The sequence below is a fragment of the Dreissena polymorpha genome, chromosome 5, assembly GCF_020536995.1.
Source record: "Dreissena polymorpha isolate Duluth1 chromosome 5, UMN_Dpol_1.0, whole genome shotgun sequence".
Taxonomy (NCBI): Eukaryota; Metazoa; Mollusca; class Bivalvia; order Myida; family Dreissenidae; genus Dreissena; species Dreissena polymorpha.
In genome coordinates this window covers 61,059,902-61,081,024 of record NC_068359.1, presented here as the reverse complement: position 1 = coordinate 61,081,024, position 21,123 = coordinate 61,059,902, and the positions used below count along the sequence as shown (strand labels likewise).

Below are 21,123 nucleotides of genomic sequence, written 5' to 3'. Positions count from 1 at the left end.
AATACCACTCGAAAATATGACAGGGGGTTAAATACCTTGTGAAAAATATATCAGGGGAAACAATACCTGTTATATGTTCAAAACAATATCAGACTTTGTATTTAAATTCAAATGTATTTTTACTAAATAGCTTGTTAAATTAAACATGTGACATAATGTGTTTTAAAACAGGAAACAGAAGAGATGTATCTCAGCAGAACACGAAATGTGCTTTGCTTTTCTCGTTAATCTTTCAGTTATTACTTTTTATTATACCATTTATTCAACTCTATTATATTATGCCTTGATACATCTTAGTCTCTTCCAATGGCTCTGCATGTGTTTTAATGCCACTTTATTATGCCCCCCTTCGAAGAAGAGGGGGTATATTGCTTTGCTCATGTCGGTCGGTCGGTCTGTCGGTCCGTTCACCAGGTGGTTGTCAGACGATAACTCAAGAACGCTTGGGCCTAGGATCATGAAACTTCATAGGTACATTGATCATGACTCGCTGATGACCCCTATTGATTTTGAGGTCACTAGGTCAAAGGTCAAGGTCACGGTGACCAGAAATAGTAAAATGGTTTTTGAATGATAACTCAAGAACGCCTACGCCTAGGATCATGAAACTTCATGGGTAGATTGATCATGACTCGCAGATGATCCCTATTGATTTTGAGGTCACTAGGTCAAAGGTCAAGGTCACGGTGACCCGAAATAGTAAAATGGTTTTCGGATGATAACTCAAGAACGCATACGCCTAGGATCATGAAATTTCATAGGTAGATTGATCATGACTTGCAGATGACACCTATTGATTTAGAGGTCACAAGTTCAAAGGTCAAGGTCACGGTGACCCGAAATAATAAAATGAGTTTCGGATGATAAATCAAGAAGGCTTTTGCCTAGGATCATGACACTTCATAGGTACATTGATCGTGACCCGCAGATGACCCCTATTTATTTTCAGGTCACTAGGTCAAAGGTCAAGGTCACAGTGACAAAAATCGTATTCACAAAATGGCTTACACTACAACGGACAGCCCATATGGGGGGCATGCATGTTTTACAAACAGCCCTTGTTTAGTTTTCTTTTAGGTTATATTTTTTATGCCCCCCTTCGAAGAAGAGGGGGTATATTGCTTTGCTCATGTCGGTCTGTCGGTCGGTCGGTCTGTCAGTCCGTCCACCAGGTGGTTGTTAGACGATAACTCAAGAACGCTTGGGCCTAGGATCATGAAACTTGATAGGTAGATTGATCAGGACTCGCAGATGACCCCTATTGATTTTGAGGTCACTAGGTCAAAGGTCAATGTCACGATGACCCGAAATAGTAAAATGGTTTCCGGATGATAACTGAAGAACGCTTAGGCATAGGATCATGAAACATGATAGGTAGATTGATCATGACTTGCAGATGACCCCTATTGATTTTCAGGTCACTAGGTCAAAGGTCAAGGTCACGGTGACCCAAAATAGTAAAATGGTGTCCGGATGATAACTCAAGAATGCTTATGGCTAGGATCATGAAACTTCATAGGTACATTGATCATGACTGGCAGATGACCCCTATTGATTTTCAGGTCACAAGGTCAAAGGTCAAGGTCACAGTGACAAAAAACATATTCACACAATGGCTCTCACTACAACGGAGAGCCCATATGGGGGACATGCATGTTTTACAAACAGCTCTGTTCATAACTGATTTTGCAGCCAGCTTATGAAAGAAACATAAACATTTTTTAAAAACATATAAGCTGTTTATGTCAAATTCATTTTTTAAGTGCTCATAACGCCTGCGTAACTACTCTTTCCAGATAAACTTACAGCTTTCACAACAGTAAAATAAAAAATACATATTTTATAGCATTTGCACTGTGCATGTTTAACAGTTTTATGTTAATTTTTTGTCTAGACAGTCTGCAGTTTACCATTTAATTTTTATTTGCTGCAACTTTGACAAAAAGGCTGTGGTGGAAAAATAAAAACATAGCGCCTTTTGTTTTCAGTTAACAGCCTCAGAAATTACTGGGAAACTGACAAGATTATCTGAATAAAAAGTGTGTGTTAATTGCTTGTTTTTATTGATATATTATTTGAAAATAAAGTACCTATAGTTGTTATTTTGTTGGCGTGCTAGTAATTTTGTGAAATCTTTTGTTTAGTCCTCACTTGAAATGGCAGACGAGCATATAGTGTTTTCAATGTCAGAGTGTGTAAGTGGAGCGGGGGGAAGGGGGGGATGCGAGCCCATAACTTGCAAGACCATGGTCAAAGCTCAGTAAACCGAAGAGTACCCCATGATGGAAACTCAAAGTAAAATTACATCATTATATTGCCTTAATGAATGTTTTGGGGCGAATGTCATTGCAATTAATGTTTAAGGTTACATGGTCTTTATTATTGTTCTCGAGCAAAGGTCATATATAGGGATACCTAATACATGGTTACATGGTTTTACTGAATGTTCTGTGGCAAAGTTCAAAATATAATATAAACAATCATACGAGTCATGTTCTGAAAAAACTGGGCGTAATGTGTCATCCCATATTAGCCTGTGCAGGCCAGGGACGACACTTTCCGCTTAACCCTTTGCATGCTGGGAAATTTGTCTCTTGCTAAAATGTCGTCTGCTGAATTTCTAAAATTAGCATTTTCTTCGATTTTTTTCAAAGAATACTATCCAATAGCAAACAGTTTGGATCCTGATGAGACGCCACGTTTGCAAAGGCCTTCAAAATTCGGTTCCCGCACTGAAAGGGTTCAATTGGATTTTTCGCTAAGAAGAGACTTCATTTAAAAATTGGTTAAATTGATATCTCGGACGAGTTCGAAAATGGTCCAGATCTGTTTAAAACAACATGGCCACACTGAGGAGGGCGAGAAGTTTTCTCTATATGTATTTAGTGAAAACATGTGAACACTCTAATAGTCATGGTTTTGGTCCAATCTTCATGAAATTTGGTCAGAACATTTGTTGCCTAGATACGTGAGTTAAGTTCCAAAATGGTTCCAGTCCGTTGAAAAACATTGCTGCCCAGGGGCGGGACAGTTTTCCTTATACTTGTATAGTAAAAAAAGGCTTGTGAATAGTCAAGAAGTCACATTTTTTTCCCAATCATCATAAAATTTGTTCAAAACATGGGTTTTATTGATATCGGAAGAAAATGGCTCAGATCGGTGAAAAAACATGGCCCCCAGTGGGCGGGGCAGTTTTCTCTATATGTATTTACCCTGGTGTACATTGTCCAGGGTTATCATGGAACTTAGGCTGGAAATCCATGGTATAACATGGAATTCCATGGAAATCCCTGGAATTTGAAACAATTTCCAGGGTTTTCCAGGGTTTTGTTATTGAAATGTCCATGAAACGTGGACTTTTTTCACCAGCATTTTTCAGCCTTGGATGGAAAAGCATGGAAAAGGAATGGAAAACGCTGGATTTTAGGCTGGATAACCATGGTCAATATTTCCAGATAGCATGGAAAGTGGAACATAGAATTTTTTAAGCATGGAAAATACTTTAACATTTTCAGCTGAACCTGGAAAAAACTTTGACTTTTTAAGAGGAAAAAATAACTTATAAAAATGCAACACATTTTATTCAAAGTTAATCACAGTTCAACAATTTACACATCATATGAATAAAACATAAAACAATTTGCATAGTTTGATTACATAAAAAATTATATATAACACAAGGAAAGCAATATAGAAAAAAATATCATTCAAAATAGTGCAGCTGAGTTCTTTCTTATATTCTATTAAAGACACTTTTGCGATTGTTCCAAATGTATAGTCAACATGTTTTCTGTATATGAAAACAACTTGGGAAAAGGCAGTGTAGTATATCATCATAAAGTGACTATAAACTATCAAAGGCATATTTTGACCGCACATATATGTTCCGTATGAATGCATACTTGTTTATACGTTAAAATTAACAAAAACTGTTCTCGGTTATATAAATATTAAATTGATGACCCTTCATCCCTCATGGGCGAAGAATCTTAGTTATGGTAACATCATGTCTGAATTTCGATTCAGTAGTAAGCAGATTGAGTTCATTTGTTCTGTTTTAAAATCTTTAACACGTTACTTTATTTACATTATACATGGCTGAACGCACACAGGACAGGGCACAACATCTCACAAGACAGTAAATAGACACAAACTATTCAAGGGTCACACAGATTTTATTAATTGATGTATATTATTTGACAACATGGAAGTTACCAATTCTACACTTATAAATACTAGTCGTTCTACACGAATATCGACTTGTCGTGCTTGTCTTAATTTTGTTGCTTGTTGTGTTGCCAAATTGTTGATGTTCATTAGAAATGTCATTTGATGGTGTTTTAAGATACTGTTTTCGGACAAAACACATTTTATATAGAATTATTCACGTCCGCATTTATTAGTACACTGCAAAAATGAATATAAAACGGATATTTTGGAAGATTTAAAATGTGCTTGTCGTGGTTGCGTGCATTGTGACGTAAAAACTAACAATTTGCCTCGAATGATAGACCAAACTACTTATCTGGTGTCAAATATTTATATAACCGGTAATAGTGCTCAACTTTACCCATAGCCTGCGCCTAATTGCGTCAAAATAGAGTAAATAATAAGATACTTACGTGGATTTGAAGTTTCTTAGCAGAGACAATTTTTACAATTTTCTACTTGGCGTGCTAGCCAGAATGACGTCACGGACCACGTGGTATGGCCACTCTGTTGTTACTGTGGCTTGAAAATTTGAAATGTAGTTTCAAAGCAATGTTTGGACTTTTTCATTTGAAGTTTTGATAATATGATGAAATAACTTACTTTGATGAACATTCTGAAATAATTAAGTAAACTGTCTGTAGAAATCAACATTCTGTGTGTAATAAAGCTGAAAAGAGTGATTCAGTAAGTTATGATGGACCTTTTTTGAATGCTCTGAACTACTGAACAGGTTTGTCTCTATATTTACTTTGTATTGTTCTCTTATAATGCTGTGTTTATTACATTAATATTGTTTAACAGTAATATCTGTTTTGGCAGGTGGTTAACATTTAAAATGAATGCTCAAGCCATAATGCAGTCAAAGGTGTACGTGTGTATCTTACAAAACAAACATGGCTGTAATGATTCATTGCTTAAAAATACAGTGACCTAATAAATGGCAATATAACAAATATTTAAGACTAATATATTAATAACAAAATATCTGCCACTTAATGTTAAGCTTTTTTCATATACATGCTTTAAGATAGCTATGGCAGATTCTCTTATGTTATATTGCAATTTTAAGGTTAAAAACACAATTTGAAACACAAATACATAAACATACAAATGAAGAAGTGTAAATGTTGTGTAAAGTGAATTATAATAGCTGGGTTTTATGATAAATATTGTCATCTTAAATTTTACTTTCAGCTGTTTCTGGTCATGATACTAAACGGATTGCTTTCCCTCATATTTAATGAGTACTTTTATATTTTAATTTTGAAGGTTAAACTCTTGCCCCCAGGCAAAATTTACGTTGAACAGAAGATCCTAAGGAAAGTGTGCACATCGGCTGCCAAAAATGGAGCAAAAGAGGGATGTTACCTCATGATGTATGGACTTTTATAAAAGGTTTTTACCCTCAACAAGTTTGCCAGCTCAAGGGGAACAGGAGTGGGAAAACCGCACCCTGGTGATGAGCATATACCTGTCCTTGACCAAGACAAGCTGGATTTTTTGAGAGGTAAATTTATACAGGTTATTGAATTAATTGAGTATATGTTTTTAAAGTATTACCAGCAAATGCGCAGTCAAAGTGGCCGTAAAAAATAGTTTGAAATGGAAAAGTTCAAAATAGAGATGTTTCTCACTTTTTCGAACCTATTGTGTAGTAAATATGCATACACTTTAAGTAGAAATGGTATTTAATAAAAGGTTTGTAACTATACAATATAATTTTTATGCCCCAGAAGGAGGGCATATAGTGATCTGTCCGTCCATCTGTCTTTCCGTCACATTTTGCATTTAGGTGTCGCGTTTAGGTTTCAAAAAATGCTCATAACTTCTATGTCGCTTCAGATAGCAACTTGATATTTGGCAAGCATGTGTATCTCATGGAGCTGCACGTTTTGAGTGGTGAACGGTTAAGGTCAAGGTCATCATTCAAGGTCAAAGGTCAAATATATGGCTTCAAAGCGGAGCAGAAGGGGGCATTGTGTTTCTGGCAAACACATATCTTGTTATTTTTTATCCCGCTCACTTTCCAGCCATATTAGGAAAAAAGTTACTAGCTTTTATTTCAAATACTAATATTCGCTCTATATCTCGACTTTACTTGGTGCGAAATTTCTTAGCGGGATGACCTTAAAATTAGGGCTCCATTAAGAAAATTTGCGGGGAATTAAGTCGAGATATAAAGCGAATTTAAATACGAAATAAACGCTAATCACCTTTTTACAGATATGGCTGGAAAGTGAGTGTCATTTAAAATATAAACAGAAGTAATAAAAGGTATAAAACGGCGAAAAATAGCTGTCTCGCCATAATGACTATCACGTGATTACCCCCGCTGGTACTGAATCAAAGTGGTTATTGAGTTATTGTTACAGTCGTGATTAGATCTGTTAGAAAGTAATATGATTTTTTTCTGTACGTTTTTTTCTTTCTGGAAGTAGATCGAAAACCCACTTGCAAACTTTCAGAGTATAAATTTCAGTTAATGCCAACAAACTTCTTGTTAACTACTTTAAATCATAAATGTTTACTGAAATGAATAACTTTCAAGTAGACAAAATTTGAATAGATATACTGCTTTATGTAGTGATCAATATGAAATATCTTAAGTAGACTTAATAATGAATGAGAGTTAGAATAAAACAATTCCATCTCATGATTGCTGCGCAGTAACTTTTAAAGATGAATGTAAAAACTATAATGCTTTTTCTTTCAGAGATCATGCAGGAGCAGTACAAGGTCAAGTGCGAGAGAATTAAGATCCGCGACCTGCTGAAACCCAGCAAATTAAAAAAACAGTTTTAAAAAATGATGGTAGTTCTTATACTAAAAACAGTACCCTGGTGCTCATGTGTAAATATTGTGACATAATAGTTTAAAATAACTACTGTGGCAAAACATGTTTTAAGAATTTCCATTTATCATTGTTGGTCCCCTACCGGTTTCACCGGAGGGGACTTATGGTTTACTCTGTGTGAGTCTGTGAGTCTGTCACACTTTTCTGGATCCTGCGATAACTTTAAAAGTTCTTAATATTTTTTCATGAAACTTGGAACATGGATAGATGGCAATATGGACATTATGCACGTCATTTCATTTTGTTCCTACATCTAAAATTCTGGTTGCTATGGCAACAAATAGACTAGAAATACTGCTGAAAATGGTGATTTTCTGGATCCTGCGATTACTTTAAAAGTTCTCAATAAATTTTTTTCACGAAACTTGGAACATGGATAGATGGCAATATGGACATTATGCACATCATTTCATTTTGTTCCAACGTCAAAAATTATGGTTGCTATGGCAACAAATATATATTTTTTTAAATCTGAAAATGTTGGAATTTCTGACAATGGTGGAGCCGGTAGGGGACTTATATTGCTTGACAATAGTCTTTTTTCTTTTGTTTCTTGCATATAGTTTTATGCTCGGTTGTTTTTGGAGAAAACCCGAGGTATTGTCATAGCCAGCTCATCGTTTTGTGTCGTCTGCTGTCGGCGTCGTGCTAAAACCTTAACATTGGCTCTAAAGTCAAAGTGCGTCCAGGTAAAAGGTCAAGGTCACTGTGACCTCTAAAAAAAATATTCTGACAAGCTTTCATTTATTCTCAAAACTGCACCCGCAGCCGAGCGTTGGCACCCGTTATGCGGTGCTCTTGTTACAAGGTTTGTGACTGTACATTACTGGACTTATTTGTATTTTTATGGCTTTGAATACACTTTTTGAGGGTACTATACTGTTATTTTGCTTCTTTTTATTGTTTAACTAAAGACAGGCGTGTTCTTCTATGTAATGGCAAGTTTTTTTAATAATGGACCTAGAAGATTTGTATGCATGTATTCAGTTTTGTAGACCAGGAATTTATTTTTCCTTTCCAGTGACCATGGTATAAGCTGGACAATTTTCCATGTTATACCAGGCAACCATGGAATATTAAACATGGAAAACCCTGGAACATTTTCCAGGGTTTTCCAGCAAGCATGGGAAAAATACCGTCCGAATACTCCATGTAATCTGGAAAACCAGCGTTTTCCCTTGCAGGCTAGAAATTGTTTCAGGCTATTTCCGCATACCATGGACAATTCTCCACCGTTTTTAGCTCACCTAAGGGAAAGCTCGGGGTGAGCTATTGTGATCACTCAGCGTCCGGCGTCTGTCCGTCTGTCTGTCTGTAAACAATTTGTAAACATCTTCTTCTACTAAACCATTGAGCCAATTTCAACTAAATTTCATGTGGAGCATCCCCAGGTCATGGGACAAAAGAATTGTTAAAAAAAATTTGATCACATAACCAAGATGGCCATCATGACCATATATGGTAAAAACCTTAAAAAATCTTCTTGTCAGAAACTGCTCATCAGATTTTCAAAAAAATTCACAGGGATGACCTTTGAAGGCTCCCCTGAAAAAGTTGTTCAAAAAAATTTGATTCGTCAAAAAACATGGCCGCAGGAGCTCGTTGAACTTTGCATGTTTATTCGTTTTTGCCTATTTTGTGAAAACTTTCAAAAATTTTCCACATTTTTTGTCCGATTCTTTCCAAATTTGCACAGTGTCTTTATATCAACGATGACACAAACCCTACAAAAAATGAGCATTATTGGTCCATGAAGTACAGAATTACCTCCCCTTGAATTGAGAAAATGGTGTTTATGCAATAAAGTCCAAATTTTTCATCCAATTCTTTCCAAACTTGTAAGGATTTAGCATGGTTCAAACAAGGGAAACAACTACGGTTTATGCATGTTCTTTTTATAACTTTGCCTCCCTTTAATTCATTCAAAATCTCATTTTACAGCAGAGATTCCAAATCTGACCTGTAAATGAGCCCCATATTTACTGCCAGTGCTAGGTTACCTTTTCCCATTTGATCATTCTTAAGTATTGGTCTTGTAATGCTGCTACTGCTTTTGCTACTGCTACTGCTACTGCTACTACTACTACTACTACTACTACTACTACTACTACTACTACTACTACTACTACTACTACTATTACTACTACTACTTCTACTACTACAACTACTACTACTACTTCTACTACTACTACCACTTCTACTACTACTACTACTACTACTACTACTACTACTACTACTACTACTACTACTTCTACTACTACTTCTACTACTACTACTAGTACTACTACTACAAGTACTACTACTACCACCACCACCACCACCACCACCACCATGTCTACTATTACTACTTCTACTACTACTGCCACTACTACTACTACTTTTACCACTACTACTACTACTACTACCACTACTACTACTACTACTACTACTACTACTACTACTACTACTACTACTACTACTACTACTACTACTACTACTACTACTACTTCTACTACTACTTCTACTACTACTACTAGTACTACTACTACAAGTACTACTACTACCACCACCACCACCACCACCACCACCACCACCACCACCACCACCACGTCTACTATTACTACTTCTACTACTACTGCCACTACTACTACTACTTTTACCACTACTACTACTACTACTACCACTACTACTACTACTACTACTACTACTACTACTACTACTACTTCTACTACTACTACTACTACTACTACTACTACTACTTCTACTACTACTACTACTACTTCTACTACTACTACTACTACTACTACTACTACTACAACTACTATTAATACTACTACTACTACTACTACTACTACTACTACTACTTCTACTACTACTACTACTACTACTACTACTACTACTACTACTACTACTACTACACCACCACCACCACCACCACCACCATTCACAGTGACAAAAAACGTATTCACACAATGGCTGCTACTACAACTTATAGCCCATATAGGGGGGCATGCATGTTTTACAAACAGCCCTTGTTTCTATGGGATTTTAACCACAACTGTTCATGTTTATCTCCGACACATATTTTTAGGTCACCTGTCATGAAGTGACACGGTGAGCTTATGTGATCGTGTGATGTCCGGCGTCCGTTGTGCGTGCCTGCGTGTGTCCGTGCGTCCGTCCGTCAACAATTTGTTTGTGTAGACAGTAGAGGTCACAGTTTGCATCCAATCTTGATGAAATTTGGTCAAAAAGTTTATCTTGATGAAATCCGGTTTGGGATTGTATTTGGGTCATTTGGGGTCAAAAACAAGGTCACTAGGTCAAATAATAGAACAACCTTCTGTAGACAATAGAGGTCACAGTTTTCATCCAATCTTTATGAAATTTAGTCAGAATGTTTATCTTGATGAAATCTGGGTTGGGATTTTATTTGGGTCATCTGGGGTCAAAAACTAGGTCACTAGGTCAAATAATAGAAAAACCTTGTGTAGACATTAGAGATCACAGTTTTCATCCAACCTTTATGAAATTTGGTCAGAATTCTTGATGAAATCTGGGTGGGATTGTATTTGGGTCATCTGGGGTAAAAATCTAGGTCAAATAAATAGAAAAACCTTGTGTTGACAATAGAGGTCACAGTTTTCATCCAATATTTATGAACTGTGGTCAGAATGTTTATCTTGATGAAATCTGGATTGGGATTGTATTTGGGTCATCTAGAGTCAGGAACTAGGTCACTAGGTCAAATCATAGAAAAACATTGTGTAGACAATAGAGGTCATAGTTTTCATCTGATCTTAATGAGTCAGGTGAGCTATTCAGGGCCATCATGGCCCTCTTGTTTTTAAATAATATTGATGCTGGAAAAGGCTGGAAACTTAGTCTGAATACTCCAGCCTCATATTTTCCTTGGATTTCTATGGAAAACCCTGGACAATGTTCGCCCGGGCAGTGAAAACATGTGAACACTTTAAAAGTGACATTTTTTGGCCCAATGTTCATGAAATTTTGTCAGAACATTTGTTTCTTAGATACCAGAGTTGAGTTTGAAAATGGTTCTGGTCCGTTGAAAAACATGGCTGCCGGGGGGGGGGGGGGGGCATTTTCCTTATAGTAAAAAAAAATTGTGAACACTCTAGCATTCACATGGTTAGTCCAATCATCATAAAACTTTGTGAAAACATTGGTTTTATTTATATCTCAGATGAGTTTGAAAATGGTCCCGATCGGTTTAAAAACATGGCCGCCAGGGGGGTGGGGCAGTTTTCCTTATACGACTATAGAGAAACCTTGTGAACACTCTAGAAGTCATATTTTGCCTAATCATTGTGAAACTTAGTCAAGACATTGGTTTTATTGATATCTTGGACAAAGTGGAAAATGGCTCAGATCGGTGAAAAACAACAAACTTTTTAGCTCAACTGATTGCTCAGTTGAGGTTTTACGATTGTTCTTTGTCCGTCGTTGTTCGTCCATCCACATTTGGTTTGTATACACTCCAGCATTCACATTTCTCAAGCATTCTATATCAAAGTTGCTGAGAAGCTAGCTATATGGCCACAAGATCTCAGTCAAGTTTGATAATGAGCAAAATTGCATAATAAATGCCAGAATTATTGCCCTTAGAATGTCAAAATTTTAATTATATTATCCTTGAAAACACTCTAGAGGTCACAATTTTGTTTCAGATTTTATGAATCTTGGTCATAAAATTTAATTTTGTAAGCAAAGTTTGATGTTTAGTCATGAGTGGTCAAAATATAGGTCACCAGGTCAAATCTTACAAAAACCTTCAGGTCGGACCTTAAAGATCTCGTGAAGGGGCCGGTAGGACCTGTAAATAAACTCTGATACACAAACACACTTACAAAAACCTAGTAAACACTCCATACGCCAGAGTTTTGGTTCAATAATGATGAAACTTGACCAGGATGTTTGTCTGTACAATATCTAGGTCAAGTTTGATGTTTGGTAATGTTGGGACAAAATCTAGGTCATGGAGTCTAATCTTACAAATTCCTTGTAAACACACTAGAGGCCATAGTTTTGGTCGAATAATGATAATACTTGACCAGGATTTTTTTTTCTTGTGTGAAGCATAACATTGGGGTAATGTGGGGTCAAAATCTTGGTCACCAGGTCCAAATCTCACAAAAACCTTGTAAACACATGTAGAATAAGCATAACTTGCAAATGTTTGCTTTGCAAAAAAAACATGCAAATGGACAGAACTCAATCAGAATTAATCATATGCTCACACTGCAAAAGTAAACAGAAGAAAACCAATCTAATATGCTCTTGAGAGTTGAGTACTGAATTTTCAACTAAGCAATGAACAAGGCCTTGTAAAAAAAAAGGTAAGCGATCTAGGGCCATCGTGGCCCTCTTGTTAAAATTAAACATTGACCTTGCGGAAATTATCATGGTCAAACAAATCATTGAGGATTCATCCTTGTGGATATGATTATCAACTCACTATATTAGTGTAACTCATAGTGCATGTATATCTAGTTCAGCTTGTAAAAAATGTTGTATTTGACAATGGAATTTGTTTATACTCATCCAAGAATAGTTCAAGAGCAGTTCCATGTTGGTAAAACACTGTACTTCCAATATGTCTTCCCCCCCCCCCAGATATCTACCCATCTGTACCTTAATACCATCACTAGAAACTTCATATAAAAATATATGTGAGAAAAAACTGCTGTCAAAATGAAAAAACAAAAACAAACGATATTCACCGCTTTATTTTTATTTTTTTATTGCAGAGCACTGTTTCTTTTAATATTGAATGGCTTTATAAGATTCTTTCAATAATAACAGGGTTTGTACAGACCTTGAAAAGTGCTTGAAAATCAAGGTTTATCTTGAAAAGTGCTTAAAAAGGATCTGGAGTGCTTAAAAGTGCTTTTTTTCAACCATAGCCTTGAAAAGTGCTTAGAAAGTGCTTGAATTTGACTGGAAAAGTGCTTGAAAAATGGATAAAAATATTACATTTCCGTGAGTCGGAAGTCGTAGTTTTTTTCACGATTTATGACGGTTCTGATCTGTTTATACGAGCAGGTACTGGATCGGTACGGGTTGGTACGGGTATTAGAACGTAAGGGAGGCAACTACTACTAATCTTCTGCCAATTGGTCTACTTCGGTATTTGTTGTACGCATTATGCCATTACGGTACTGACAAGTTGAAATATGCCAGCGAATAAGTGCATTTTTCAGAAAGGGTGGCTTTTGAAGTTCCCTTGGGTTGTTGACAATGCCGATTCTAAAGTCAAAGCATCTTGTAAAGAACGCAGAACAGGTATAGAGATAGACAGTATGGGGGAATCGGCGTTGAAAAGCCACCTAAAATGCAGTTTGTCTGTGAAGCAAATTCTTTCAGTTAACCCAATTCTACTGCAAAAAACAAAAGACAAAAAAGTTGCACTTGACTGATTGTCAAATAAATTAGATGATACTGTGAAGAAACTGCAATCTGTTTACATGAGTGCAGACTCTCAGTCTGAACATACACAGTACACTATTGCATCAATAACAGATTTTACATGTATGGTGTAAGTACCTGTTATCAAACAGCACCTATTATCGGACGTTTTGTTTTGGCTCTGTATGCACATGCGCAAAAGTGCGCATGACGTCACATTGATAAACAAAAGGTCACACATGAAGTTCATGACCTACTTGCCTACTTAGCTTGAAACAAATGCGCCAAAAACAGGTAAAAGGAATGCATTTATTCTTATTTACACCGTTTTATGTGTTTTTTTGCTATTACTTTTTGAATGCATTTATCAAAACGTGCATTTACACACCAAAAAGCATATTGCCGTTTGCAATTTTGATTGCAGCAGATGCAGATTTTTTTCGCCGAGTCCGGGTCACGTGATAATCATGTGACTTTGTATATACTGGAGTAGTATTTATGAAATGTCGGGTAATAGGTCATGTTTACATCGGCCGCCATTTTGTTTTGTCTGCTAGAGGTGACAATAACCAGGGAATCATTGTTATAAATTCTTGAAGGTAGTTTGCTGGAAAACTTTACAGATAAATCATTCAATGATTGAACTGTTAGTCATTTGTTAAAACAAAATGTTTTGTCATTTTAAGTGTTTCAATTTTAAGGAAATTTAACGTAATTTCTTAGGTCAGATAACTGGTTCGTCCACCATACATGTGTACCTGCTGTAGAAAATTACTTAATAAGTATAATTTTTACAAGCCTCAATTAATACATGGCATTTTATATTGCCGTTGCGAGATTCTGTACATTTGTAGTTTTCTCTTTTCACTTCAGAATTAATTTGTATCAGATGCATAATTGTCTTTAACATTTTGTATCAGCTATATTATACCACTGGAATATCTGTTATTAACATTTAGAATACATAATGATATTCAATACAAATAACAGGGTATTTTTATGTCCCCCACTATAGTAGTGGGGGACATATTGTTTTTGCCCTGTCTGTCTGTTGGTCTGTTGGTCCGTTGGTCTGTTGGTCTGTTGGTCTGTTTGCGCCAACTTTAACAATTTGCAAGAACTTTTGCTATATTGAAGATAGCAACTTCATATTTGGCATGCATATGTATCTCATGAAGCTGCACATTTTGAGTGGTGAAAGGTCAAGGTCAAGGTCATCCTTCAAGGTCAGAGGTCAAATATATGTGGCCAAAATCGCTCATTTTATGAATACTTTTGCAATATTGAAGATAGCAACTTGATATTTGGCATGCATGTGTATCTCATGGAGCTGCACATTTTGAGTGGTGAAAGGTCAAGGTCAAGGTCATCCTTCAAGGTCAGAGGTCAAATATATGTGGCCCAAATCGCTTATTTTATGAATACTTTTGCAATATTGAAGATAGCAACTTGATATTTGGCATGCATGTGCATCTCATGGAGCTGCACATTTTGAGTGGTGACAGGGTCAAGGTCAAGGTCATCCTTCAAGGTCAGAGGTCAAATATATGTGGCCCAAATTGCTTATTTTATTAATTCTTTTGCAATATTGAAGATAGCAACTTGATATTTGACGTGCATGTGTATCTCATGGAGCTACACATTTTGAGTGGTGAAAGGTCAAGGTCAAGGTCATCCTTCACAAGGTCAAGGTCATCCTTCAAGGTCAAACATCATATAGGGGGAAGCATCTTGTTGGTATGTGTAATGCCTTGGTCAATTACTATATCATATATTTTAAATGAAATATCTTACTTTTGATTAAACAGTTGTTACTGTAGCAAGGTAGTGCAGACTGTTGAAATTCACATAGAATGTTAGGCAAGAAGAGACCAATTTAGCGAAAATATTGTCAGTATTGGCCACAGAATAATATACAGTTTTCAGTAGGGCTGACTAAAAAAGTGCTTGAATTTGGGTTTTTTCCCTTGAAAAGTGCTGAAAAAGTGATTGAATTTCATTGGAGAAAATCTGTATGAACCCTGAATAATAATAGAGGCCTTTCAGAGTTTAGCTAGGATTACGCAGGCGTCAATAAATTTTCCTTTAAACTGTTATTGCTTAGTCAAATTAGTCATCAATTAACAATGTTAACACCTGCTACAAACATCACTTATATAGAATAAGCATTCTTCAAAATGTCAATTGGTTTGTCATCTACATTGGGTCTGCGTGACAGGTGCTTTTGGTTGCAAAAGGTGGCACCATGCAGACCTGAAACAATTTGTCCTTGAAAGTAACTCAAATTGTTCAGTTCTTTTGTCAATAATATGGCCACCAAAGGGTGTCGCCACTGTTTAAAAATATTTGTATTGTGAAAACTTTTAAATATACTTATAAGCAACCACTGCTGATGGCATGGTATTTTCACTGCTTATATTACTGGAGCCAGTGGTATGTTAAATTATTGATATTTACTTGTTTTTAGCTCACCTGAGCACAATGTGCTCATCAGGTGAGCATTTGTGATCGCCTTTTGTCCGTCATGCGGCGTGCGCTGTCACCATTTGCCTTGTTAACACTCTAGAGGCCACATTTATTGTCCAATCTTCATGAAATTTGTTCAGAAGATTGGTCTTAATGATATCTTGGATGAGTTCGAAAATGGATATGTTTGCTTGAAAAACATTTCAGCCTAGGGGAGGGGCATTTTTCCTTATATATGGCTATAGTAAAACCTTGTTACTACTCTAAAGGCCACATTTATTGTCTGATCTTCATGAAACTTGGTCAGAAGATTTATCCCAATAATATCTTGGACAAGTTTTAAAATGATGCTGGTTGCTTCAAAAACATGGCCACCAGGGGGCGGGGCTTTTTTTTTTATATGGCTATATACGACTTAAGTAAAACCTTGTAAACACTCTAGATTATTTTGCATACAATATGGTTTGCCTCCCATGTTCCTAAGCCTGGTTTACAACTGATCCTCGCTTTGGGAAAACGGAATTTAATGCATGCGCTCAAGTGTATTTCCAGATTTACATGTGTATTTAACGTGTTTACCGTTTCTTCGGGATATATACAATGGCAACAAACACCACTTGTATTTTTCAACACACAGATTTTGCTGGGGCTTTCCTGAGCAGATTGATTAGATACTCAACTTCCTCAATTTTAATTTGAATTAATGAATGTTTCCACTATTAATGATTGATAATTATTCTATTATTCGAATGATGAACGTTTAATCAGTATAAAAGCCGGTTTCGTATGCCATGTGTGACTTTGATGTCTTGGATCACTTGGGTCTTGGGAGACTTGAGTCACCTTGGGTGGTTTCGGTTGGCTTTGGTCACCTAGGGTGACTTGGGTTGACTTGGGTCACCTAGGGTGACTTGTGTTGACTTGGATCACCTAGGGTGACTTTGGTCACTTCGGGTGTCTTGGGTTACATTTGGTTGACTTTGGTCACCAAGGGTGACTTGGGATGACTTGAGTCACCTAGGGTGACTTGTGATGACTTAGGTCACCTAGGATGACTTGGGATGACTCGGGTTTACTTGGGCTGACTTGGGTGACTTGGGTCACCTTAGGTGTCTTACACCTATAGCAACGAGTCTGCAGTGTCCTCTTATTGCGTTATGCAAGGAAGACAATTGGTCAGTGTAGTACAAGTGATAATAAGTAGCTTGACAGACTCAGGCTGTCCTACGAGACCTGACATGTACACTAACTTATATTTCCAATGGAAACCTGTGACCCGGACTAATATAGAGTCTCTAGGCTACCCAGCAAGCTATGGTCTATTGCGCAGCTATGGTCACCTCCACTCAAAAGGCATTCAAAGTCACAGATACTTTCAATGGTATATGGTCTCAAATTACTGCAAGGTAATAAACGTTGTGATCTGTTCGGCAAGGGAACACAGACTGCCTGCTCCCAGTAGAGCAGCGCCTTATATATTGGTTCACTTGACCGGCTTGCTAAAGACATCACCCTACTATTTCATTTCATGAAAACACCACCCTACCGTCTCAAACAGTAATTATAGTATACTGCTTCTATATTCTGTAAAACATATTGTGAATCTTTATAACCGACTTGTATTATTAGATCATTAAACTATGAACATGAAAATACTGTGAATGAAAATACTGTGATCAATCCAAAATGCACATGCTATTTGTTTGGAACATACCAAAAAGTCAAATACTTGCAAACGGGAAATGTACTTTCGTTTTAATGAATATACTAGGAATCAACTCAAAGAATAATGAACATTAAGGATAAAGTACCGGCCAAAATCATCACCTGTAGTCCAAACAGGTTAATCAGGGACCATATTTTCCACCTAAACTGGATTTTTGCTAGGAAGACACTTCCAATAAAAGTAAAAAAGAATTTTCTCTGATAAGCCTGTGCTAACTGCACAGGCTAATCTCAGATGACACTTTTTTCACATGCATAAATTCTGCGTTTCCCAGAGCAAAGCTAAAAAAGATAACAACAGTCTGCTAGCTTGGTACACATTTTTATTAAACTGTTTAAAATCCGAGGTATAAATGAGCAGGTGTTATGAGATGCAAGACTTTACCTTTCAATAATATATATAAAAATGTATCAGGAGGAAGTATGCAAATAAACAATCTTTTGGTATAGTCAAGTGTTTTATTTTCTTTCATTATATTTGCCTTACAAATACATTTTGTATTATAATTTCTTGTAAAAGAAAACCATACTGTCTTTCTTTGCATAGACAATAAATATGACATTTTCACCGCATTATAACTGGTTGTGGGAGTTTAATTTGTCTGCAATAGATATATTAATGTAATTAAGTTGTTTGCCATTTAGAAGTGCGCCTGTTCTTTTCTGTGAAACCGACCCCTATTTATTAAAAGGGGTTTAATCCTTGTGTGTAAAGTTTCGTCCCAGATCAGCTGGTGCAGTTCGCACAGGCTAATTAGGGACAAAACTTTTCACCTTGGATTTCTGCTAAGAAGAGACTTTCTTGAAACAAAAAATATCATTAAAGCTGAAAGTGTCATCACTGATTAGTCCATGCAGATCTGGGATGACACTTTACGCACATGCATTAAACCCCTTTTTTCACAGAGGTTGCAAAAGCAATTTTAACTGTGCTTCTTATGGGGAAAAAGGTTAAGAATATTCTCCCCAATAAGCTGGTGCGGACTGCACAGTCAAACCGGGACTTATAATACTTTATGCTCATCAATTAAGCCATGTTTTTCGAGAACCTTCTGATTTTTGTCCAGATACTGAGTGTTTAGGTTCTACCAACAACATAAAGAGTCCAAAGTAACATAAGAGTCCAAAGCAACATAAGAGTCCAAAGCAACATAAAGAGTCCAAAGCAACATTAACAGTCCAAAGCATTTGAATATGTCTTTGGCTTAAACACCAGGGCCGTTATTCACCAACAAATTCTAAGACTTTAGTCTAAAAATAACAAATACTCATAAAGCTAGGATTCTAAATTACTTGGAACTAAAGTAAAGCAAGGCAGTAAACACCTTAAATTACCTCATTATGAAAAAGAACAATTTCCAGCATTAATGAATTTAAAGAATTCTTTGGTGAATAAAACCTTATCACACTTTAAGGTTAATAATATTAAATAACTCTATTGAGGCTAAATAAAACATTTTTCTGCATTTGTTACAGGAGGAATAATCATAAAGAGGACTGGTGAAGTTGCAGCCATCAGAGTGATATTATGAATGATAACAGTGGATACCAATGTAGCAGGAAAGGGCACTAAAAGGGACAGAAATAAATTCGCAATCTCAATAGCATTTTGCGGTAGAGAGATTATAGGTAAAGTGCAATGAAATGTGGCTATATTCCTCTGCTAGACCCCTTTAAATAATGTATCGTCCAGGAATGGGTGTTGATCCTTGGTATGAAAATTTCAAGTTTTTCTTGACATACTGGTTGCTGTCAAATAACAATCGTGATCGTATGGGTGATGCTGATCAGCTGCCCCCACCACACCCTCCCCCAACCACTGGGGGCCCCACAACCACAGGCCACGGGTTCATGACTCCTCACAACAACAACAAACCGGGCGGTGAAAACCATTCTGCACAAAATAACACAAATCTTCAACAACAAAACCCTTCAGCAAAATCTCCGTCTGGTATTCCGTCCCCATCAAGTAGTGAAAACCATGGCAACCCATCAACAGTTCACTGGGATAACCTTGGGGACAAGAATTCCCACTCGTTAGAATCTCCACGTCATGGCCAGAACCATAACGGCCCTCTGCCACCTCTCTCAGAAACCTTCAATGGAAATCTGAGTTCCTTTAAACATACGATATCCCATGGGCCTCATAACCACATACCACACCCTGGCAACCACCCTAGCAACCATCTTGGTCACCACGGTAACGGTCCAGGTACGAGCAACTCAATGCTCCCGGAACATATCATTGTGGACAAGGATCGGCGGCACGTCTGCCCGCACTGCTACAAGGGCTTCCGGAGTCGCCAGCAGCTGAACCAGCACAATCTGGTTCACTCTGGCGTGCGCAAGTACCACTGCCTCTACTGCGAGCGTTCCTTCAAGCAGCTCTCTCACCTTCAACAACATCATCGAATACACACAGGTAACCTTTATGTTATTGATTAGGATGTTTCATCAATAAATGATATCCATTTTGCACGGGTTTGTTAAATCTCATTTCTTAACTGTTTCTGCAAAAATCATAATAAACAACTTGCACAATGTCTGTAAAGCAATTTTGTTTAAGTTCTTTCAAAATTACATTCTGCCATTGGTGCTGTTGAATATCTTTGAGTCCATGCAAGGGGTATGCATTTAAAACTTGGAGCCACCAATTGTGTCACAATTTACTGTTTACCACTAAGATAAAAACTTAGACTTGTAGTCCCTTAGAAAATCACATTAAATTTAAGAACTTTCTTACTAGATTTAAGTTTTAAAGGCTTCAGTTCCAATCCTAAGATACGAATGAGCAGCAAACAGCATTAAACCTGAACAGACTGCTAGTTAATCGTTTTCACTTTGCTTCTGAAAGGGAAAGAGTAAAATGCATAAGTAACCTAAAACTGCAAATAACAATGCAATGACATGACATGATACAACAAAAAAAGCAGCCGAATCATGTCTGTCTTCCTTGTATATTTTAACAACAAAAGAATTGATACTACAATTCAGGATTTTACAAAAGATGTGTTACAACAATCACAGTTTTTGGGCTTATCAAAATGTATTGAAATGTAAATGTGATACAGTTACAAACACATGTAAAAACAACATTTTGTCAAATCTTTTTAATGAAAATGTCATTTGTCCTCCTAGCCAAAGAGTCAACAACTCGTGCATATTGTATTGTGATTCTGTGCAAACTTTGCCTAAAAAATATACCTTGGTTAAAAAAGCTGGCCGTGTCCCACGGTCAAAATATATATGTCATTATTTGTAACAGCTTGATACATATTACAACAGGCAGAAGTGGGGGGGGCGTATGTCTGTCGACAACCCGGGGGCGTATGTCTGTCGACAACCCTCCCTCTGTTAATTGAACTGTGTGTCTGTCTGTCATCACAAATTGAATATCTTGAAAAGTACATATCATATAACTGGAACCTGCAATATCTTATAAAGTTCTGAAGAGCCAT

At 36.8% G+C, this 21,123-nt stretch overlaps 1 protein-coding gene across 1 annotated transcript in view; it reads left to right on the top strand.

Annotated features, from left to right (window-relative positions):
• LOC127881090 (uncharacterized) overlaps positions 1 to 21,123 on the top strand; it is a 101,416-nt gene that overhangs the window by 27,020 nt on the left and 53,273 nt on the right. Inside the window, exon 2 of the mRNA XM_052428778.1 lies at positions 19,142 to 20,087. Coding sequence (XP_052284738.1) covers positions 19,346 to 20,087 — 742 coding nt within the window. The 5' untranslated portion in view covers positions 19,142 to 19,345. The remainder of the gene's footprint in view (positions 1 to 19,141; positions 20,088 to 21,123) is intronic.